The sequence below is a fragment of the Pimephales promelas genome, chromosome 8 (assembly GCF_988280905.1).
Source record: "Pimephales promelas chromosome 8, fPimPro1.hap1.1, whole genome shotgun sequence".
Lineage (NCBI taxonomy): Eukaryota > Metazoa > Chordata > Actinopteri > Cypriniformes > Leuciscidae > Pimephales > Pimephales promelas.
In genome coordinates, this window is record NC_142776.1 from 20,943,350 (window position 1) to 20,968,307 (window position 24,958).

Genomic DNA, 24,958 nt, shown 5'->3' on the forward strand with positions numbered 1-24,958 from the left:
AATGACTATTTTTCATGACCATTAACATTGAAACCCCCCCTTTCACCCCATAGGCCACTGCATGTTTTATAAAAAAATAAAGCAGTTGCGATTGGTTAATGTTTCCGGCCAAATCACGTTGAGGCTGAAGCTGTTTAGCACATATTCTCCGTCTTTTGTGTTGCCTGTTTTATGTTGCTTTTTTATGTTTTGGGTCCACGTGCCCATGTCATAGTCTTTATGTTGTTGGTGGTGGGTGTAGCCGCAGATAACGAAACCCCTCCTGATCGAGAGAAGAACATGGACCTGATTCGCTTCCTGTTGCCAGAGGTCTTCAATGGGGCTCTGGTGGACTCGCTGTCAAGCCACGCCCTCAATGCAGCAGGCGTGGCTGTTTCTTACCTCCTTGAGGGGGAGGAGCAAGCCAGACTGCCGGCCCCGCCCTTGTCTATCTGTTCAGTAATAAAAGCGCAGAAGCCGGGTCTGTAATGGTTCTGAGTGCTTAAGGCCAAAGAATGTCCCTGAAACAGAACCTCTCGTCAGTCTAATGCACTGATAATATAATATAATATAATATAATATAATATAATATAATATAATATAATATAATATAATATAATATAATATAATATAATATAATATAATATAATATAATATAATATAATGTTGTCAAAAAACAGACTTTGGTACCAAGTCGATACTGAAAATGTAAAAAATGTGACGCTTTGACAAATGTTTAGCTGAATCGTAAATACTTCGGAATGGCCATTGTACTCAAGCTTTCATCAAATATGTTACAATGATCGCAGGTGTCTATCAGCTCTCAAACACTCCTGGGCTTTGATCATTGTAGCCAATCACAGACACATCCGATGAGCTCGTGAACACTATGGCCAATCAGAGATGTTTATGATTCCACTCAACAGTGCTCAAAGCATCACATTTTGTTAAATTTCAGTACCGACTTGGTACAGAAATTTATACTTTTGTCAACACTAATATAATATAATATAATATAATATAATATAATATAATATAATATAATATAATATAATATAATATAATATAATATAATATAATATAATAATAATGAATAATTATTATTATAGAATAATTATGCATCCAAAAAAAAGTTTGTGTTTACATGCGTGTGCACTGTGTATAATTATATTGTATATATAAATACACACATATGCGTGTATATATTTAAGAAAAATGTGTTATTATTGTTACAAGTGTTTATTGTAAATAAATGAAGAGTTCAGATGCAAAAGCCTCTAAGTGCCATTTGAAATTTTCTTCTAAAATGATCATTTTTATCAAACTTGTATATTTAAGTTCAGTAATTTCACTTAAATGGCAATGAAGATTACCTATTAATTGTCATTTAAATGAAATTACTGAACTTAAATATGCAAGCTTGATAAAAATGGTCATTTTAGACGAAAATTTCAAATGACATTTAGAGGCTTTTGCATCTGAACTCTTCAAATTTTTATATATAATATAAATTATGTATAAATATATACATGCAAATATTTCTTAAATACAGTATATACATGCATATGTGTGTATTCATATATACAAAATAATTATACACAATGCACACACATATATTATGTAAACTCAAACTTTTATTTTGGATGTGGCTAATCGCAATTAATCGTTGCTCAGCACTAAATATGATATAATATAATATAATTCTTGTTATTTCTTAAACATGTTATACTTAAACATGTGTGATATTTATGCAGTGTTCACTCATTTCCTCCAATAGGGAGTCACACAAAATCCCTGCATTGACAGACTGAAGGACGCTTTGTTCCAGGGACTGTGTTTCGGCCTGTTAATACTGTGTGTGGGTGTATGTATTTTTCTCTCCCTCAGCCTCTACAAACCTTATCAAGCAGATGGACAAATTCTGGTCTTTCTCTCTGACATCATTCACCAGAAATAAATTGATGAATAGTACCGAAATAAGACTGTGTGACTGCATGAGTAAAACTGGTTGCTCTGTCACTTGAAACTGAGCTTGATGATACAGTGGTCTCTAAACATTTGCAGGAAATTCATTTTGGGTAATAATTATTATTATTAGGTGTTTCGTTGTTAGTTTCTTGTCTATTTATGTGTCATATTCAATGGTTTGTCTTACAGAAAGAGTAGGCTATATGACAGTTAAATGTAAGTTTAAGGAATAGTTTACCTTCATTTAGTCGTATTTAATTCTAGCTTTTTTCTGCTGAACACAAACGGTGAATTTTTGAGGAATTGTTTTTTTTATATATATATATTATGTAAGAAAATGAGTAAAAGCAAAACATCTGCAAAAAAGCAGCATAATTGTCTTCTGAAGCCACACGATATATTCTCCATGCAAGCCCATGAGAGAAGTAGAGAAGTCTGCTTCCTTTCAAAAAATCAGTTGATCTAGTTCACAAAATCTGAATGAATCAAACAGATCCAGTTCTCTAGTTCAACTCACCGACTCAATATGCTGCTATCGTATGATTTCAGAAGACTTGAATGAATCACATTGATTTATGAGACCTATATGATGCTTTTTTGGTTGCTGTCATTCTGGTGCTTGATCCTAGTACTCATTAACTTTCATTACACTGAAAAAAGTGGAAAAATCTCCCGTTGTGTTCCACAGAAGGAAAAAAAAAGTCATACAGGTTTGGAATGATGTGAGGGGTGAGAAAATAATTAGAGAATTTTCATTTTGAGGTGAACTATCCCTTTAATTCTGCTTGGCATATGCAGATGTTCAGGGATCACTGTTATTCACTTGACTTTATTCATCTTAACAGCAGTGTGCCTTTACATCGAACCCCTGATTTCACACTCCTGGTCCTCTCTAACTATATTCTCTATTCCTCCTTTTATACTGTGATCCATATCTTCCTCTCTCTCCTGTGAAACTCTAGTATCCCTCTCATCTGCCTTTGAATTGTTATATATTTTGTATATATCTATGATTAACTCAATATTGGTTTGACTCTTTTTGTTGTTCTTTCTTTCTCTATTTTCCGCATAGTACCTGCCACCAAACTGACAGCTCTCACACGACCCACAGCAGGACCGTGCCACTGTAAATACGACCTGATGGTCCTCTTTGAAATCTGTGAGCTAGAGGCCAATGGAGAGTAAGTGTCTTGTCTAAATAGTGACCTTTTCCTTTTAAATTAAATGTAACTGATTCAGTCTGAGCAGAATAGATTGTAAAAATCTATCGACTATCCATATAAAATGTTTTAATTAATTTTTAGATCAAAATCATACCTGTTCTCATTCATATAATTGCTCTCAGTACCATCAGGAATCATTTAAGACACTTTACAACTCTTCCCAAAGGACATTTTACACACTTTAAATATACTGTATGTACAGTTTGGGTTATTTTTTTTAAAGAAATTAATACTTTAATTAATTAACACTTTATAATTAAATTAGTACTTAAATTAAATGAATTAACACTTAATTATTCAGCAAGGATGCATTTAATTTATTGCTGTCAAATTGATTAATCTCTATTAATCGTATCTAACATAAAAGTTTTTGTTTACATGATATGTGTGTGTACATATTATATTATAGATAAGTCTGTGTGGGTTTTTGTGTGTATATACTGTATACACACACATATTTATTCATTTAAATATATTAGCTGTATTAGCAGCATTCGTTTTTTCTGTCATCCTTTGACAATCTTACATTATATGATCACACTCTTATTCATGAAAATGCTTTTAAACACACACACACAACTTGTGTGCACAGATAAACGAATGCCAGTATCGTGCGCACAGACAGCGCACCAGAATTGAGTTCTTTTTCGGACTTGAACAATGTCATGTGTGCACTGTGGTCTGAAACTCAAATTAGTTATATTGTACATAAAATTGGCACCAGGACCTGTTAGAGAAACATTTTTGCTGTACACATCAGTGTTGTAGTCGAGACCACCTCACTCGAGTCCGAGTCTAGACCGAGACCAGAGAGAGTCGAGTCCGAGTCAAGACCGAGTCCATAGAGAGTCGAGTCCGAGTCGAGTCCGAGACCAGAGACGGTCGATTCCAAGTTGAGACCGAGACCAGTGAGGGTTGATTATCTAATTTACTTTTATTTACTTAGAGAAATCCTTTTTTTTTTTTTTTTTTTTTACTGAATTTACTTAGAGTTTAAAAAATATGATCAGTTTAGGGTAAAAAGGCCACATAGTAGGTGGTGTTAAAAGCAATTTTATTACAATTTGTCATGTGCAGTTGCTCACTAGAAAATCACCAATCACTGGGCGTGTCAATCAATTTAAAGAAATATTTTATTAACATACATTAATAATCATGAAAAATATTTTGAATTGAACTCGAGTGGACTCGGGAATAAGTCCGAGTCCTAAAAAAAAAATGTTCGAGTACGAGTCAATTCCGAGTCCAAATGCACACAAGTCCATGACAAGACCAAGACCATTAAAATATGGTCTCGAGACCGAGTCCGAGACGAGTCCGAGTCTCGAGTACTACAACACTGGTACACATATGACTAAATGACAATAAAAGCTGACTTTTCTTTATCGAATTTTGATCTAATAAATTTGTTTTATGGTAACTTATATGAAAACAATGATGTCTAAGATCAATTATTTACCAGTATACCAAACTGGATATACTTACAAAAAAACAAAATATATAATTAATATCAAATAATTATTATAAAGTACATATTTTAAGACATATTTTCTATATATAATATAGATTAAAATATATGACATATTATTAAGTAAATAATTATTCCTAATGAATAAATCTATCAGCGTTGTACAATAAATCCTACACTGTGTTTCTACATCCCAGAAAGCTTGACTGCTTGTTATTGTATTTGACATGTATCTGTCCATTGCAGCTATATCCCAGCCGTAGTGGACCATCGGGTTGGCATGCCCTGCCATGGCACATTCATGTTACATCAGGTACTGGAAAATGTTTTTGTTTTTTCTATCGTGTAACACCGAAACCATAGTCCATACTATTTTAGTACAATATGACATACAACATTACAACATTTACATAACAGGGCATCCAAAGGAGAGTTACAGTCACCATAGTACATGAGTCGGGAAGAGATATCGAGTGGAAGGAAGTGCGAGAGCTGGTTGTAGGTGAGTTTGGCCTCAAATTCGAACCCATGTTCAATGCATAAAGTAAGTGTAAAGAGTAAATAAGAGCGATATTATGATATTCAGCAAACGGGATGTATTTTCACGTTTGACAGGGCGCATCCGGAACACACCTGAAGCAGATGAGGCGATCATCGACCCCAATATTCTCTCTCTCAACATACTGTCTGCTGGATACATTCGACCCACACAAGATGACAGGTACCTTCCAAACCCTAATAAATATGTCAAGAAGACCAGTTTAGAAGTTTACAAATAAAATGGACATTCTCATGTTTTTCACACTAAACATAAGAAAATGATGCTTGTCATTTTATATACAGTTGTGCTCAGAATTAATGGCACCAGTGGTAAATATGATCAAAACTGGCTGTAAAAAATAAATTTGCATCATTTATCTGTTTGATCTTTCATTAAAAAAAGTCAAAAATCGAACCTTTAATTGAAGTAAAAGAATTGAAAGTGGGGGGAAATCACATTATGAAATAAATGTTTTTCTCCGAAACACGTTAGCCCCAATTATTGGCCACCTTTTAGTAAATGCTTTTTGCTATCTCCTTTTGACAAGATAACAGCGCTGAGGTTTCTCCTATAATGCCTGTTAAGAGATCAGAGACCATTCCTCCATACAGAATCTCTGCAGATTCCCAGATCCATGTTGGTGCTTCTCTTCAGTTCAGCCCACTCGTTAGGTCAGGGAACTGGGACGGTCAGAAGCTTATTTTTTTGATCAAAAAAAAAAAAAAAAATTGTGTTGATTTTGATGTATGTTTTGGATCGTTGTCCTGATGGAACAGGCCCCATGGCCCATAAGATTTCTTGCAGAAGCCGTCAGGTTTAGATTTTTTATGTGTTGATATTTGATAGAATCCACAATGCCATGTATCTAAACATGAAGTCCAGGACCTCTAGCAGAAAAACGAGATCCAACGGTATATTAAATTATACACATGGGGTACTTTTTATCTTTGTGTGCACCAAACCCATCTAGCGTGTCTGACCACTGAATATGCTGGAGCTTATTTTTGGATGAGCGAGGGGGATTTTTCTTGAAACCCTCCCAAACAACATGTGATGATATAGGGGTTGTTTGATGTATATATATATATATATATATATATATATATAGGCTTTCTGACCCCAAGACTCAACTAATCTCTGCAATTCTCCATCTGTGATCCTTGAACAATCTTTGGCTACTCAAACTTTCATCCTCACCGTCCTCTTCCTGGCTGATTCTTAACATCTTTAGTTGATTGGAATTTCTTAGTTATTGCCCTGATGGTCAAAATGGGGATTTTCAATTCTTTAGATATTTTCTTACAGCCTCTTTCTATTTTGTGATGCACATCAGAACTGTATTTTTTGGTTTTACTCATTGTGATCGATGATTAAGGGACATTTAGCCTTTGTGTTTCCTCATATTTAAACTCCTGTGAAACAAGAAGTTATGGCTGGACAATTACATGTTTCTAGTCACCCTGGTGTACTAAAAAAAAAAGTAAACTTTAATGGGAATATACTTCCGAGATATTTTAATCGTAAAAAACTCTAGGGGTGCCTATAATTGTGGCCAACGTGTTTTGGAGAAAAACATTTATTTCATAACGTGATCCCCCCCACCCCCTACTTTCAATTCTTTTACTTCAATGAAAGGTTTGATTTTTGGCAATTTTTTGAATGAAAGATTAAACAGATAAACGATGCAGATTTATTTTTTACAGCCAGTTTTGATCATATTTACCAGCAGTGCCATTACTTCTGAGCACGACTGTATAAGAACACTGCCACAAGAGGTTACAGTACATGGGAGATTTATTCTTCTGTCATGAAGCCTTTTTTCTCTTTGAACACTCAGTAGCAGAGTTTGTCCACTTCAGCTGTTTCCCACTGCACTCTTTTTAATACCAGGTCTCCATTTTAGTGATTGTTGCACTTAATACGACTCTCTCCTCAGCCTTGGCATATGATCTGAGAGCTGAAGCCAAGCCTGTGAGACAAACAGTTCTCTGCGCAACTTTAAAGCTGCGAGTTTTTGCCAAAGAGAAATGAGTCAGTGAACCAAACCTTCCAAACAGCTCTTAAAGGCTTGACACAAGGGAGTGATTCAGAATCAAACGGCAATACAACAGTGCCAGCCTTAGATAAAGACCAGAAGTATATTTACACTTTTATGTTTCTTTGCACAAACATAACTCGCTGCACAGTTGTGGGCACTGACAACTGACACATCCTAGTATTACCATATTGAGGCTTTTAGTATTATCGACAGGGTCCAAAGTATGTTTGGCTTGGGGAATTCTGATCCTTCAGTTAAGGTTTGAACATTAAAAAGTGCACTACTGTTCAAAAGTTTGGGGTTGGTACGATTTAAAAAAAAAATGTTTTATAAAGAAGTCTCTTAAGCTTACCAAGGCTGCATTTATTTATTAAAAATTCAGTAATATTTTATTACAGTTTTACAACAAATTTAACTGTTTTCTATTTAAATACATTTTAAAATGTAATTTATTTCTGTGATGGCAAAGCAAAATTTTCGTTACTCTAGTATTTTATGTCACATGATCTTTCAGAAATCATAATAATATGCTGAATTGGTGAAAACAGTTGTGCTGCTAGATATTTTTTTGGAAATATCAAAAATACTTTATTTTTCAGGATTTGATGTATAGAAAGTTCAAAAAGAACATCATTTGTTTGAAATCAAAACCTTTTGTAACATTATAAATGACAAATGAAATGATTGTCTTCACTGTTACGTTTGATCAATTTTATGCATCCTTGCAGAATGAAAATATTCATTTCTTAAAAAAAATATAACAAAATAAAAAAAATCTTACTGGCAGCTGATCCCAAACTTTTTGAACATTAGTGAAAGTAATTTTACATATTACATAAGGAATGTAATTAACAGTGTTTTTTCTGGGGTTTTTTTTTTTTTTTTTTTTTACTTTAAAGGTTAAAATTGTGTCAAACTATTTTCAAGATATATTTGAAGATATTTTTTCCTGACAAAACTGCTTCTGTTCACTCTTTTTTTCATTAAAAGCATCAATATAATATAATTAATCAACAAACAACAAATCATTTGGGGATTTAACTGAAAAAAATTGTTTGTTTGTTTTTTAAAGGGAAATGGTTTTAGAGGAATTGTTGAATTAGAGGAAAGTATATCATACAAAAATATTTTGGGGGAAATGTTGATAGTAAGATTTATATGGTACATAGGTGGAATAAACTTAAAATAAATGCTTAAAATATATTAACACAACCTCTCAACACACCACTTTTTTTGTTGGATTGTGTTTAATTATTGCAGACACCTTTCTGCATGACATAACAGCGAGTCTGACAGACTAATTCCTGCAACTGCTCTTTTTCTGTTTAATGAAACTCATAACTAATAATTCCCCTCCCACTGCACGCACGAGACAAAATGTGGCTCTAGTAGCCACTATGAAAGGAGGTCACAATTCAATCTTAAGATATGAATTCACTATTTTGCAACATGCAGGAAGTTGAAAATGGTTCTCTAGTTCACCTCCTTGCTGGTTGTGCAAGTCTTCCCTTCTGATGCTGGTCTGCATTTGTGTCCATTCTCATCTGTTCATTCCATTCGCTCTGTCCACACTCAATTGCTCAGATTCAGCTACTATACCCTCTCACTGAACCACACAGTGGATCGAGCTCCTGGCATCTCTGCTGGTCACCATCACGTCGTTGTTTAAGAAAGCTTAACGTTAAAAAACAGTTGAAGCTTATTTATGAAACTTTACTAATAGAATCCATCATTAACATTCTCTCATCATGATAGTTATTGGAAACCAAATGCTACGTTTCTCATGTCACGTTACAGGCTAGCAGCCAAACAAAGCATTTTTTCATCTGCAATGCATTGCTATAACATCACCCTCAATGGGCATCATATATCAGCATCCAGACTTTGCAAACATTAAATGCTTTAAAGGGTTAGTTCACCCAAAAATGAAAATTCTGTCAGTATTTACTCACCCTCATGTTGTTTCAACCCCGTAAGACCTTCGTTCATCTTCGGAACACAAATTAAGATATTTAAGATTTTAAGATCGCTCCTGCATACTAGTCCATAGGCTTCTTGAGGGAATGACTTGCTGCCCTCGAAAAGTCATTAAAGACATCGTTAAAATAGTCCAAGTGACTACAGGGGCTCAATCTTAAGTTTATCAAACGACGAGAACACTTTTGTGCGCAAAAAAAACAACAAAAATAACGACTTTATTTCAACTATTCATTTATTTCTCCCTCTGTGCAAGTCAGGTTACTAGTTTAATAGCGTAAGCTTCTGTTATTGTACGTCACACGCATCACACACATGACCAGCGTCGGCCAATAGTGAGCCTACGTGTGACGTAGCTATATGCTATCACACTACGTTAACTGATACAGGCCCATAGAGAAGGAAGTGAATAGTAGAAATAAAGTAGTTATTTTTGTTTGTTTTTGCACACAAAAAGTATTCTCGTCATTTGATAAAGTTAAAATTGAGCCACTGTAGTCACTTGGACTATTTTAACGAGGTCTTTAATGACTTTTCGATGCCAGCAAGAGTCATTCCCTCAAGAAGTCTATGGACTAGTATGCAGGAGCGATCTTAATATCTTAAATATCTTAATTTGTGTTCCGAAGATGAACGAAGGTCTTACAGGGTTGGAACAACATGAGGGTGAGTAAATACTGACCGAATTTTCATTTTTGGGTGAACTAACCCTTCAAAGTCATAATCATGTAGATATATTATCAGATTTATCCACCGATGCAAAACTGCATGAAAGAGACATTATTACAAACCTCTCGTTTCAAGCAGCTGTGACCTCCTCTCTCCTGCGATGTAACCACTCGTCATAACTAGATAATCCACACTAGACATACCCATACAACCTTGTGTCGGAGCTGGATTCATTCACCAAGGACAAAGATGTGTCAGGAGAGTTGTCCAGAGGTTTCATTAGAAACTGTTGGGCCTCCACACAAGCTCCTCTCCACAGCCTTCTGATTCTGACATTTCTCTAGTCCACTAACAGAATGTTGTTTTGTGTTTTTCCAGACAGTTTCTTGATTCGGACATGCCTAGGTATATTACCTTCAAATCCCTCTCCTCCCATTTTATCAGACACACACACACACATACAACATAATGTGTATTTTTCATCTTTTTATTTCTCTAGCCATCTGTATAATCAACCTCCATCGTTCTTTGCGTAATTTGTTTGCCTCTCATATACTTTTCTTTCTGCAGTCATGTTGGTTTGTCTATTTTTTTTTCTCCTTTCCTCCTACTATTTCGGAAAATGTGAGAGAATTTCACTCTCGCTCCCATGGAAATGCTTTTGTGTGTGACGCTTCTGTTGTGTATTGTATGATTTTGACATTTTTGGCACCAGGTGACTGACTGGATTGCATGGCTTGGCTTTTGTATGGGCTTCATTTTTGGCTGAATCATTTACAGGAGGTGTGGTAGAGATCATAGTCACGTTCCCAGTTGATAACATTCTCAGAACTTAACGGTAACGCTCTAAAAGTTATGAATCTGATCTTTAATAATGCTCTCAAAATGGTAGCACAAAACATTATTTATACATTGTTTACGGAACTATTATTATTATTTTATGTAACAGAGGATATTTAAAGCTAATAGTGTTCACATAACCAAGAAAAACTGATTTTGGACGTTTCAGAGAACATTATAACGTTTTCATAACTAAAGGGAACGTCAGCAAAATGTTCTTAGAACATTTTTTGTTAGCTGAATCCATTTTGACAACTTCATAAATAAGTTTGTAGGCTAATCTGCGTCAGCCACTTCTTCATCAGTCAAACGTTCCTCCAATTGAAACTAAAAGCGTTTTTATAATATTTTTAATGAGTCACTCTTACCACACACACTCCATCAGTCCCACATAAAATGAATTGCTCTTACTCAACGAATTCTCAACAAATTAGCTGACATCTCTTAATTAAAAATGTATGGTTTCATTTAAACAGTTCTGCAACTAGATCGAGTTCCATCACAAATGTCAAAGCAACACCATAAAACACAATTTCGCCTGTGTGGGGCGATAACTGTTGGCCAGACCACACACCATGAGGTCTGTGTTGTTTATGGGCGGGAGGGCTTGATCTGCTAACCTCAGTATTAATCATGAATCTCTGAACAAAATTGGTGTTATGTTAGTCCACTGATATTTATGATCTCATGCGAAAAAAAATGCGTTTAGTCAAGTTTATTGACAGGTAGTCTTCCCTTGCATTCTCTGCTCACATTAGCCATTCTTTTTGTTACCACTAGAAGGTAGTGTTGATCAAATCTCTTTAAAGCTTTGAAAGACTATAAGCTAACATTTCTAAAGGAGCTGCTTGCAGATTTCTAATTATTAAATCAGTACAACTATAATCCCAGGAAATTGCTGCTTGTTTGTAAATATAAGGGTGGTGTCGCCATAGAGCAGAATGAGAGCATTGTTTTTTTTTTATCCAAATCTGTTTTTATTGTTGCAATGCCAGAACTGTTCCATTTGCCAGGGCTATTACAGATCACACTGAGAATTTTCATTTATCTACCATTTATTTACTCTTTTACAGTAAAATTAAATATAATGTGTCATAGTATTAAACCTTTAACCTGTAATTCACTGTACATGGTGGGAAGATAATGTACAGTTAATTAATAGGCCTAAGTGCATTTATTGCATCTGCAATAAGATATTTATTGTCAGACTTTAAATAGACATTTAGAAAATGTCTTTAAGACGTTTATGATTAAGAATTTATGTAAAACTGCTTTTTATCAGACGTTTTCCAAATAAAGGGCTCTTTAGCTGACTTCTTAGTGACGTACCTTTGCTATCTGGGAAACTTTTTTCAGTGTATAGGTGCTTTTTTAAACTTGAACTTTAGCTAATGTTCTGGTAAGGTTCACTCAAAGTTACAAACAAATGTTTTTCCAGTAAGGTAAATAGAATGTTCATTAGTTATCTGTTTGAAAAATTGCTTAACATATTTCAATGAGTTAAAGCAATGTAAATGATATCGTAACTTATTGATAATATTTTTTTACAGTGTACATAATTAATGGAATGTTTTTTTTTCTCTGAAATATTTTAATTGGATATTCATCAAATGTTTTTTGTACTTCAGTACTTCTAGGCCTACTTGTTTCAAAATGTTCAAAACATTCAAAAACTAACGTTCCCATAATGTTCGTAAAATGGATCAAAATTTAATGGCCTCTAATGTGGCCGTTTTTAGGGGGGGGAAAAATTGTTCCCGAAACCTTTCAGAAATAACGTTTCCTTATTGTGAATGTTTTCTAAATGTTTTTAGAACATTTTATTCTATTTATATAAGTAGTGATTTTGAAAGGTTAGATATCCTCACGTAATTCCTTTAAGTAGCCTATTTATCATTCTTAGTACAGTTGTCAAGGTGACAAGTGTGTACTATTATCCACACCCCGTCATCCTCCAATGTAGTTCTTACTGTCCCGAGAGTTAGCCAGGGAGTCCCTCCTCCCATATATGTTGTCACAGAAACCAATTTTAATTTCCAGCAGTTTGGGTGGCAATGTGCAGCAGCTCAACAATCCATAAGCTATTATCTTCAATATTATTTAGGTCCTCAATGCAGGCAGAACCAATAAACTTAGAAAGAATTGTCCCTCTGTATATTTTGCCAAGAACATGAGTTACAGTTCGGACTGGCTGATATAAGAACATTAAAGGGAAAGAAAAATTGAATGGGAAGGTAAAACAACAGGAAATCTCTTTTATCGTGTATAAATGGGAGGTGGAAATTGTCCTCACAATCCCTCATCTTGATCGGTATGCTGAGCTTGATTTATGTGTTTTTTTGGGGGGGAGTTAACAATAGCGTCAGAAATGAATGGCTGGGTGTCTTCTAACTGTGTTTGTATCCTAAGCTACTAAAGCCAACTCAATTGAGTCCAGTAGCTGTTTTTGAACATGGTAGTTGGTTTCAAGCTGGTTCAAATTGGTTTGGATGCTTGATGTGGGAACTGACTGAGCTGGTAGACCTGAGCCCAACTAAGACACATCACATCATAAGGCCATGTGGTACACTCTCAGAAATAAATTGTAACTGTTACTGAGATGGTACCCTTTCAACTTTGTACATTTTTGGCTGTAAAGGGTGCATATTTGGTAAATAGTAAAATTTACCTCTGAAAGGGTATCATTTCAGTGGCACTGTTTTTCTGAGAATTTAGCTGGTTTGTACCTGGTCCAAGACAGGGGTGGATCTATGGGGTGGCAGCTGCCACCCCTGGGATACAGTCTTGCCACCCCTGTTGCCACCACATTTATAAATCAGATAATATGTTTAAGTATATTTTATGTTCTACACGTTGAAGGTCAAGGAGACCCGCACCAAACTCCTGTCAAACAGCAATTACCAAGATCAGAGCCCTCTCCCCGTATAACACCCCAAATATGTTTACCAATTGAATCTATCAGAATGATTTGTAAGTGTGAACTCGTGAAACAGACTGTTGATATTGATTACACAGAGAAAGGGTCTACAATTCACAAATTAAGACCCACACCATCCAAAAACCCAGCTACATCTCTAATTTGACTCCCACTCCTTATAATGTAGGCTAGTGTAAAGAACAAAACACATTCAATGAAAACCGTAGCATTTTAAACTATGAACAATGTCCATGGCCCCCCTCCTGAAACCTCATGCCACCCCAGGAAAAAATCTCTAGATCCGCCACTGGTCCAAGATGATCCAGCAGCTCAGCAGGTTCCCATCAGTTGCAGGGCTGTAACTATAATTGAGGAGGCACGTCCCATAAATATTCACAATAGTGATTGATCAATGTGGAGTTTTCATTTGCAGACATGTCCACAAAATACTAATGTAGAATCTAAGTGCCAGGGGTGAGTTGCATAAACTGCTAAGTCTAGTCTTACAAGTTAGTCATCAATTTTTTTTTTTCAAGACTGTTCATAACTTTTTAAAGTTGATTACATAAAAACGTACATTGATCTAATTTGATAACGAACAGTAAGACTGATTACCCCTAACTAACAGCTAGTTGGTCATACTCTCAAGACTCTGTTAACATACAGTAAAGGCTATGGTTGTGCAACTGGACCCAGATTTACAAAACAAGGCAAACTAACCTCAGAGCGCAATCCCCAAAAAAGTGCCTATTTGAGTGGAAAGTTCTGAGCATGATCTACGTACTGACAACACGCACATTAAAGAACACTGACACAGCTGGATCATTTACATAATGTCCAACGCAAACTCTCAAGAGCAGTTCAAATTAGCGTTTGGTTAAAGACATGCTTTTTTGGGTGCAAATAACAGTAAATTGACTATAGTACAAACCTTAGTAAATCACCGCGATTCATTTAAATACTCTTCTCTGTAATGGAAACCGCTTCAATTGCATATGCTATAAGGTCAGTGGCAAAAATAACCCATTTCAGCACTTTTCAGCACTAATCTTTAGTAAATCCTGACAGTGTTTTTTTAACGCCAAACGAGAATTTGCGCTTGCGCAAGCTGTTAGTAAGTCTGTCATGGCCAAGTCTCCATCAAGTTGTATATATTAGTTTCATAGTCCTTGTTGCAAAACAATCAATTTAATATTTAAAAAAATAAAAAAGTAATACTTGCCTAAAAGAAAGTATACAGTATGAAGGTTTACATGAATCAAAAGATCAGTTAATCTTGTAATGAATGGATAATGAATAATCTATTTTCCCAATCGTCAAGGGAGGATCTATTCTCAGAAAAAGGCTATACTTATCCAAATATTAGGAGATGTCTCTTCATTTTCCCCCATGGCATTACACAATTAACGACTGAGGATCACTTTCAAGTCATTCCAAATGCAACCAATGAATACATAAACGTGCCTCGTTAGGAGACCCATGACAAATGAAAAAGAGTCTGTTCCATGATACGCTACTCAATTTTCTGTCAATTCAAATAGCCCCAAATCTGCAAACTGGCTTTGACTTTTGGCAACTAGCATTGACTTGTCCTGACTGCAAAAGTCAAGAAAATTGTCATTATTGGATTAACTATCCCTTTAAGGACTAAGTAGGACGGTCTAGACCTTCCCCACAGTGTTTCCCTTGAAATTTCCCCCACCATGTTTCATTATTTTCTCCCTATGTCTTCAACAAATCAATTTCCAGTACCTCTTTCACTTTTTTTTTTCTCCAAGTCTGAATGACAGCCACAAAGCTGCCTACTGGGTCATGCCGGTCCATTCACTTTAACACTCAACATATAAAGCACACAAGCCCAATCTATCACATACCTCAGAGAAGCTCGGCCCCTCTCATGTACTTCAGACTCAGGCATTTCGAGATTTAAGACCCTTACCTGGCGTAGGGCCAAGCGGATCCAATCTTTCAGTGGGTTATGGCCTATATTTATCAGAGTGAGGGAGGATACTGTAAGCTTAAAGTTCAACAAGGTGAATATAACCTATGTGTAAGAGACAGCCCATACGGTTTTCATATAGTATTCTATTCTCATGAAAGGGGATTGCTTTAGGGTCAATATTAGTTCAGTTGTACTTCATGGAAGTCTGTGAAATCATAACAAAGCTGATGTGAGTTGGAGATCCAATTACTTCGCTTATTGAGATTAATTTGGTATATGTTTCAATACCGCAGCTTACCTCTCTGAACTGTCTTATGATTCTATCATTGATTCTTTCCTTTTCACCTAAAGCATTTCCTTGGGGACTGATTCTAGGTATAAGTGTCCACTTGTACCTGTCTCCCTCTTTGAATGGTTACGTCTTTCATCCATCATCATTTTAATTTTATTTTTTGTCCTTTTTATTGATAACTGTCATCGTTCTGCAAATCATTGGTGGTGGCATTCATATCTACTGTAGTGATGAAGCTAAAGTGTTTTTTGTTGCATGCATTTATATTGTCTTGTAGTCACAATTAAAAAAAAAAAACATTTTAAAATGTCACTTTAAAATATGATCTTTTTTATCAAAGTAAAAAAAAAAAAACGTTTTAGTATTGCCTTTTAGTAATTGTTTTGCATAAAAGCAGACACTACTTATTATGTATGCACATAGTTAATGCATTTAGCCTGTTCACATTTACAAACTTCTAACATTAATAAGAGAATATGTAAATTCACCTTGGTCTATGTTGAAATGATGTCTTTAAGGCTGTTTTCTATCATAGGACATTCTTCCGTTTTGATGCTGCTTGGGATTCATCCATGCACAACTCTTTGCTGCTAAACCGTGTCACTCCTTATGGAGAGAAAATCTACATGACTCTGTCTGCTTACTTGGAGGTAACCAAGGCCATTTACTTATTTAGTTACATGATTTAGTTCCAGATAATTTAATCTAGCAAACAGCCAATGACATTTGTAATGGTTGAATCAAGTACATATGTGGAAGAGGGGCAAAAGGCGGTAAACCTTATGGCTTTATAGCACAACAGTTTCTGCCCAGTTTTAGTAGTTGGTTCTGGAAGTATACTTCCTTTCATTTTTCCACAGACAAAAAAAACAAAATAAAATAAATAATAATAATGTTATCGAAAACTTTTTTTTAAATATAGAAACAAAATATTCAAATGTTTTTGAAAGAAGTCTCTTATGCTCACCAAGGCTACTTTTATTTGATTATAAAACAGTAAAAACAAATTATGAAATATTACAATTTAAAATAACTGTTTCTATTTTAAAAAATGATATACAGACATTATATGTCTGTATCTTAATATAAATGTGTTTATTTATAAATTTTTAGTGTCATCCTTCAGAAATCATTCTAATATGCTGATTTGGTGATCAAGCAACATTTTTTTTTTGTGGAAACAGTGCATTTTTTCAGGATTTTAATTGAATAGAAAGCTCATAATCATTTATTTCTAACAGCATTTATTTGAAATATGTTTTTTTGTAACAATGTAAAAGTCTTTAGTCTTATTTGGTGGCTGTAGAGCTCTTTTGGTGTAATTTGTTGTCTGTTTCTTTTCTTTTTTTTTATAAATACGTTTAAATAACATGGACTAATGATTTCAACAGAATCATACAGACCATTTTGCTAGATGTGAACAACACTGGTTCAGAAACACTTCCTGTTTCAGTTTGTAACTGTTTTCTTTATTTTACATGTATAGAAAACATCTTAAAGATGTTTGTTTAACTTTTTGATTCAGTTTTACATGTTCTGTTGGTTGTATTTTATCCCAGCTTTTGTGTAGTGCTAAAAAACTGAAACAGGAAGTGCTTCTGGACCAGTGTTGTTTGCATCTTGCAAAATGGTCTATACTATCAATGAACAATCTTGGAGCTCATTGGAACCCAACTGTTGTGCTCTATAGGTGTTTCTTGTTCTTAGATGGAAATTTTAGATCGAAAAGCTCCCATTTGTTTTGTTTTTTTCCCAGATGAAGAACTGCACACAACCCACAGTGATAACCAAAGACTTATGCATGGTGTTCTACTCGCGAGACGCCAAGCTCCCGACATCTCGCTCCATCAGAAACCTCTTCAGCAGTGGCACCTTGAGGCCATCTGAAGGGTACAGCTGCTTTAAGTCACAGCAGAATCCTTTGCAGTGTTCCTCTTATAATTGAAGTTACCATAAGGTTTTCTGTTGTATGTTTTTACACGTAGAAACCGTGTAACTGGCGTGTATGAGCTCAGTCTGTGCCACCTGGCTGATGCAGGGAGCCCAGGTAAGACACTAGTCTGCTTAACTGAGGATATAAGAGATGCTGGGCAGTTTACATTTTAGGGGAGGTTCTGCTGTTGAAATGACACCTGAATGTGCAGGGATGCAAAGACGGCGCAGGAGGGTGCTGGATACGTCGGTGGCGTATGTGCGAGGGGAGGAGAACCTGGCTGGCTGGAGGCCCCGCAGTGACAGCCTCATCCTGGACCATCAGTGGGAGCTGGAGAAATTGAGCCTCCTGCAGGAGGTGAGAACATCTAGTTATTTGGTTTTTAATGTGAAATGACAAGAATGTGTCATTGGCGGCCCTGCTGAGTCTCTGAGACTTCATTTCCTTCTGCGATATGTTAGGTGGAGAAAACTAGACACTACCTCCTCCTTAGGGAGAAGCTGGAGTCCACCCTGCTGCTGGGCCAGGAGTCGCTGCTGTCCTGCGGGAGTGAAGATCTAACCGAGTCCTCTTCCCCATCCACCCACCTGGGCCTGGGCCACAGCCCCGGCCCTGGCCCCGAAACACCCAACGAGAGGCAGAAGGAGCTGGCTGCAAAGGTTTTTTTAAGATCACTTCAGGAAATCGTGAGAAAAACGCTCTTGTCAATCAGATTAACGATCCCCTTTTCTGTTTATCCCCAACAGTGTCTGCGTTTGCTTAACCACACCTTTAACAGGGACTACAGCCATGTGTGTGTTAGCGCCAGTGAGAGCAAGGTGAAGATTATTAAGAATATTTGACACTATTTTACACCTTTTCCTTCTGTCATTTATCAACAATACTGTACATTAAGAAGCTTTTAAAAAACTCAGACTGCTGAGAATATACCGCCTTAAAAAAATAGTTCTGACTATTGCTGCAGAAACCTACAGAAATTAGATTTTAGTCATGTAATAGACTGAAGACTGTAGATTGAAGGACTGTGTTTAATGACTGTTTTTCTCTGTTGTGATGTGTTGTAGTTGAGTGAGATGTCAGTAACTCTTTTGAAAGACTCAACCTCAGTGTCTGTTGAAAACACTATCACGCCGTCCTCCACATGTCCATCTCTTGTGGAGGGACGCTACGGCCACAGCACTGATCTCAGGTCAGTAAATAGTGACTGGTGTCCCATTTAGAGATTTAAATCATTTCAACAAGCTGATTTATGCAATATACAGACTAAAAAATTCAAAAATTACAGTTTTAAAATGTTTTTTTTTTTTTTCTGGCCACTCCCATGTACTATTGATCAGACTGAGGGGGTGTTTACATGTAAAAAAAATTATTCGTTTTGGATGATCAGTTACACGACAACGATGTTTTTGTGGCCTGAAAACACAAACTTTTCTAAATGGATTTCAAAATCCAGTTTTCCGTGTCCGTATAAACTACAAAAATGTGAAATTGTGAAAACTGTGACACCATGAGCACGCTTATTATGTGTTCAGTCTGTAGTGCATATTGTTTCTTTACAAAGTAACATCGCCAACCACTGGCTTAAGCATGCACAATGCAGCATTTTCAGTCGTTTTCGTGGATCCGGGGATCGTTTTGACAATGGTGTCGCATGTTCTCGAAAAAACGTTTCTGTGTTTAGTACATTGGTGTTGTGTAAGCGTACACTTAAGCCTACTTTTAAGTATACTTTGGTTTTTATGTGCACACGAGGGTTCAATGGTGCAAATATTGTCACCAGAATATATATATATATATAAATGTATATTTTATTACAGTTTTTTTTATTCGCTTTGGTACTTTTTTCACAAGTAAGGTGTACATTTTCAAAACTCTTGGTACAAAAATCCAAACTGATCACACTTGTAACGCAGCTAGTCATTCTTTCAAAACCTGATGTAATGCTTTCAGTCAGTTGCACATGTTTTCAGTCCACATAATCATTATTTCAAACACAAGATTATTGTAATATGTAATGAGAACATTTGGTTTAATCACTGAAACACAACAATATGATCTTCTTTCAGTTTAGTACTTTTAACAATCAGTTCATCCAACAGCAAACAATGCAAGATACATGTTTCAAATCGGCCTTAGAAGTGCTGAAATGAATATGCTACAGTACTATAAAAGACAGATTACACAGTTTTACTGTAACATTAGGCAATACACTTACAGTACCCAACATTTACGTACATAATCTATAATTTTCAAATATCCATCATATATGTACAGTAGGCCTAATCAAGTGAAGGATCAATGAAGACATCCTCTACAATCATTTAGGCAAATTATAGTTTTTATTTTTCAGATAAAATTGTAACATAGGTATACTTTCTATAATGAAATGTAACTACGTAAATAAGAACGAAACATAACATTTAGTGCACACATTACTGTACATAGTGGCAAATTGTGGTTACCACTATGTGAAATCAATTAGCTATAACGAGTATTCATCATGTGTGGTTACATGTAATTTACTTGTAAATATTCATACAAACACACATTTTATTTCTGTAGTTCTCAAAATCCATATACTGTATATTGCTGAATTGAAAATCTATAGGTTTACCAAATGATTAATTGATTAAACATTAAGATCAGTTGGATTAAATAATAGACAAAATTATTAAACTGAACAAAAAGAGATGCAAATCAAAAGTTTGATAGTAAGAGCTTTATGAAAGGCAGTTACTGTGAATGAAACAATAATGTAGATGAAACACTTATTTTGTGTTGTGAAAAGGATACTTTGTGATTGTGTGAATTGTACTAACACAGTTGAAAACATGATGAAATGTTTGAAAAAAGTGCACTTTTGATGATCTGTTGTGATATTAGCACTAAGAGTTTTGAAAATGTACACCTTACTTGTGAAAATAGTACCAAAGCGAATAATAAAAACTGTAAATAATTTGGAGTCTAAAAATGGTAGAAAGCCTAAAAAGTATGTCTAACCAAGTTGTGTTACAAAATGAAATTGATATCACAAACATTTTTCCCTATAAAAGGGAATGCAATGTCCAATTTTGAGTGCTTATGCTTTTGAATGAATGTCCACTACCAGGGCATCGACAGGTACAGGCTATATTGTCATGTTTAGAAATATTAGTCTAACTAACACCATCTAACTAATACAGTAGTTAGTAAAATCTGTTTTCTTACTGCTCATATGTGTAGACCCCCAACACCTCGATCTCGTGCTGTCAGCCCCATCCCTGAGTCTGACACAGAGGGCAAGAAGTCTCCTCAACTGTCCAGATCAAGGACCCACACTTTCGTGCCAGATATTCAGGAAATCCGTGTCAGGTAATTTTCAGTCAATTTCATGAATTTACAAGTTTGGAAGATGACTCTAACCTGTACTCTATTTTCTCGCCACAGCCCAATTGTGTCAAAGAAAGGTTATTTACACTTCCTGGAGCCCCACAGCAATGGCTGGGTCAAGAGATATGTGGTGGTGCGCCGACCTTACGTCTACATCTACAACACAGAGAGAGACACAGTGGAAAGGGCCATTCTTAACCTGTCCTCGGCACAAGTGGAGTACAGCGAAGATCAGCAGGCCATGCTGAAGGTAAAACATCTACAGATATTTTCTTTTCTTTGAGTAAATCAGCTGAACTGTGTAACCCAATGTCTGTCTGAACTGCAGACCCCCTACACGTTTGCGGTATGCACAGAGCATCGTGGGATACTCCTTCAAGCCAGTAATGACAAGGAGATGCATGACTGGCTGTATGCCTTCAACCCTTTGCTTGCTGGATCTATCAGGTACAGTGGAGCACATATCAAACTCTTTCACACATGCACAAAAAGACCTTAAATGCCAATGTTTGTTCAATCGTCTTCTTCCGACAGGTCTAAACTGTCTAGAAGAAGAGCCGGGCAAATGAGGTTTTGAGCCCACCACATGTACAACTCTTCGAGGACAAAACACACTAAGGACTACTTGTAAATAGATCTACTGACAGATCCCCCAGTTTCTGTGCTCAATCAACTCTCTGACCCTCTGTTTCCTTCATGTGTGTACCTGCACCTGCCCACACTAGCACCAACTGTGCACCTGTATCTTAAAGGCCCCTTTGTTGTGCATTTACAGTGGCCTAAATATTCAACTTATAGCACCAACAGAACAGGCTAACTACTTTTTTCGGGTTAGAGATAGTATGCTAATGTAGTCTTCAGCAACATTTTAGAAAGTTTGACAATTCTGAAGCCGTCAGCTCATGCAAACACATCTAAATTTGGTACTGTGAAGAGTGAAATCCATATCTTGAGGATCCCATGGCCTTATTGTGCTACTCGACTTGCAAGTCTATGGGTTTAAAGCTGGTCGGAATTTAAGTCAGCAGACCGTGTGTTTATTTATCTCTTGGCTATGGAAGATAGAATTGATCAATGATAAGCAGTTCTTGGCAAGGAGCAGATGAATCACATCATATTACGCTCTTACTCTCTTTAAGTGCAGTTCTTGGACACAGTACAGCCCACCATAAATACTCATATACCTCTATAACGTCTCCCTTGAAAGGCCTTGAAATGCAGTTTTCAAAATAATCAGGGAAAATTTGGCAATGGGAAATTCGCTGTATGAGGACCATTATAAAGATTTGGCCTATTTTTGTTGGAGTACACTGGTCAGTAGATTTATCTAAAATGTATCATAATCCAGTCTAATATTTTATATAAAAAATGACCGGTATCCCCAAATTATCTTATATCTGTCTAATTTATTTTTACAATTTCTATTAAAGTCTTATCTAGTTAGGTATTTATTTAACATGTTTTTATTTATTTCAGCATGTATTTATTGACAAAGACTGTAATATTTTTTGAAGAAGTACAGTGCAATTTCTGCACATGACACTTTTTTTTTTATCATGAGTTGACTAAGCTCCATTTTGTGACCGCACTGCTCTCATTCCCCCAACATGACGAAATGCATTTGGGGAACAGGTTAGAAGTGAATGCTGGGATAGCTGCTATAACATGTAGATTACTTGAATTTTACTTTTTAGATGTTAGTTTTGCTTAAGAAAACCTTTTTTTTTTTTTCAGGTAGAGAAAAATTATCATTATTGCCCAGAATCCTACATGAGTGTTGGTACAGTGGTCAGTTTTTTAGAAAATGGAAGGTTTAGAAGTTTGTTAGAACAAATGAAATGTACAGTAATGATGGAATTTTATATACTCACCCCAGAGAGTAATGAGATATGATTTGTGCCTCTTGCATCATCAATTTTCATCATCCACTTTCAGTAACACCCTTTCTCTTTGTGTGTAATCATTCTTGTGCACAGGCAAAATCAGTTTTAATTAGTTTTTAGATCGTTTTCATGCCCAACAGACTAGGTTTTGAGATTTATAAGCATATCTACTGTAAATGGTGTAAATGATTTTTTTCCCACAATTGATTTCTTGCAAATGAACAAAACAAATCTACTTATTCACCCAGAAACATTTTTTTTTCATTGTAGGTTTTCATCTTGAACTCCCGAAATAAGCCCTTCTATTGTTCCTAACATCATTTTGGACCTATTTTTTGTGATAAAAATCATATAAAATATGTGAGGAGCTGATAGAGGGCAACATGATACATTTTAAACACCATTTTTTGGTTTTAAATTTGTCACAGGACGGATTGTTGTGCTTATTTCCAATTGGCAAACCCCCTTAAAAACAGGAAGCCATCTGAGCTGAGTTCGCTGATAGTTGTTCAATTTCAGCCGAAATATGGAATATGAAACAACATTTGTGATTTAGACACTTTTTGTGACAAAGCATTTGCAGGTGAAGTCCTGTAGGCCATACCTTGACTTAGGCAGTTTCTGGAGCAAAGCTCATGCTTTCCAGATGGCTTATAATGTCAGATGATTGGATGATCCTGCAAGTTGCCTAACTAACTCAAGCATGTTCAGTGCATAGATCAATTGTTTGCAAATCACCCGAGGTTCCTCCAGGGCAGCACGATTCAGGCACATGTGTATGACTGAGGCCAGCCAACCTACAGCACATGCTCAGTACAGCAAGAATCTGAAACCCTGAACAAACCTCTGCTGTAAGCATTTATATGTCTATGAATTCTACACTTCTAATTCCAAAAATCAGTTACTAATATGGGTGTTAGGATGGTATTCTGTTTCTGTGAGTAAAAGCAGAAAGCATATCCCTGATATGCTTCTCAAACCCCAAAGAAGGTTCTCTGTTCATGCACCTTTTCCTTTTTCCAGACACTGTATGTCAATCAGCTTCACTTTACTTTCATAACCAGGTCAGAGTAAGTATGAACAATGCCACTACCTTTATAAACAAGTGCATATGTTAATAGTAATAGCAGGTGTGTCAATAAAATTATTTAAAAAATATATATAGTTCAACTATTCACTTTCAGTTTTAGTACATACTGTACAAGCAAATGTAAATTGTCTTAGTTTTTGTCTGTGCACCTTGTAGAAAGTAATGCAGAGAGCTGGATTGTACATGTTATAGCTGTCCTATACCATTTTTACTAGCAATTTCCATAAAACATCGCATTATCATGTTTCCACGCTAAAAACATTGCATCCATTTTACCACCTCCCAAAGTATAAGAATGAATCAGTTCTCATAATCGACACCAAATATCTGTGTGCTTCCATTCGCCTCTTATGCACAGACTCCATTCATGAGCATTCTTTTTCTGTCGTTTTCGCAGTTTTACTTGCCTTGTATATAAACATGATTGCTGTGAATGGTGTAATATGCAGTTGTAACCGGTTTGTACCATCTTCAGTGGGCAGTAGTTCAGTGTCTCTTTCTGAGTGTTGGAATTATGAGTCAAATGTTTGTGTACACTTAACACATTGTCAGATATGAAATAAATGTGGAACTTATGCAACACGACAAATGACTTTGTCTTTTGGGTGTGTTTATTGATTTTTGAGCCAGTTTTATGCATGAGAAAATAGGAAAACTTGTTGAATAAGCGGTGCAGTGGTCCAATTCACAACACTGATCCAAACAAAAGATGTTTGTTAGTGTTTGTCTATTAGGTGTAAATTTGCCTTATGACGTCAGAGCCCAGAAGCCTAATTCGCCGCTGGTTCCTTTGAGATTTTCCTATGAGGTTTATAGGTTTTTTTTTAAA

General features: G+C 35.8%; 1 protein-coding gene across 20 annotated transcripts in view; it reads left to right on the top strand.

Moving 5' to 3' along the window:
- kif1aa (kinesin family member 1Aa) overlaps window positions 1–24,718 on the top strand; it is a 75,292-nt gene extending 50,574 nt beyond the window's left edge. For 9 of the 20 annotated variants that reach the window (XM_039691487.2, XM_039691491.2, XM_039691496.2 and 6 more), the window contains 17 exons: window positions 3,020–3,128; window positions 4,885–4,951; window positions 5,056–5,140; window positions 5,254–5,359; window positions 10,242–10,268; window positions 15,914–15,937; window positions 16,390–16,504; window positions 17,611–17,744; window positions 17,840–17,901; window positions 17,999–18,144; window positions 18,249–18,446; window positions 18,534–18,605; window positions 18,852–18,976; window positions 21,010–21,138; window positions 21,214–21,406; window positions 21,485–21,603; window positions 21,691–24,718. In XM_039691487.2, the coding sequence (XP_039547421.2) occupies window positions 3,020–3,128; window positions 4,885–4,951; window positions 5,056–5,140; window positions 5,254–5,359; window positions 10,242–10,268; window positions 15,914–15,937; window positions 16,390–16,504; window positions 17,611–17,744; window positions 17,840–17,901; window positions 17,999–18,144; window positions 18,249–18,446; window positions 18,534–18,605; window positions 18,852–18,976; window positions 21,010–21,138; window positions 21,214–21,406; window positions 21,485–21,603; window positions 21,691–21,733 (1,754 nt within the window). In that variant the 3' untranslated portion in view covers window positions 21,734–24,718. The remainder of the gene's footprint in view (window positions 1–3,019; window positions 3,129–4,884; window positions 4,952–5,055; window positions 5,141–5,253; window positions 5,360–10,241; window positions 10,269–15,913; window positions 15,938–16,389; window positions 16,505–17,610; window positions 17,745–17,839; window positions 17,902–17,998; window positions 18,145–18,248; window positions 18,447–18,533; window positions 18,606–18,851; window positions 18,977–21,009; window positions 21,139–21,213; window positions 21,407–21,484; window positions 21,604–21,690) is intronic. The other 11 variants (XM_039691490.2, XM_039691494.2, XM_089134138.1 and 8 more) reach the window with 3 other exon arrangements.
- Window positions 24,719–24,958: the final 240 nt, after the last annotated feature.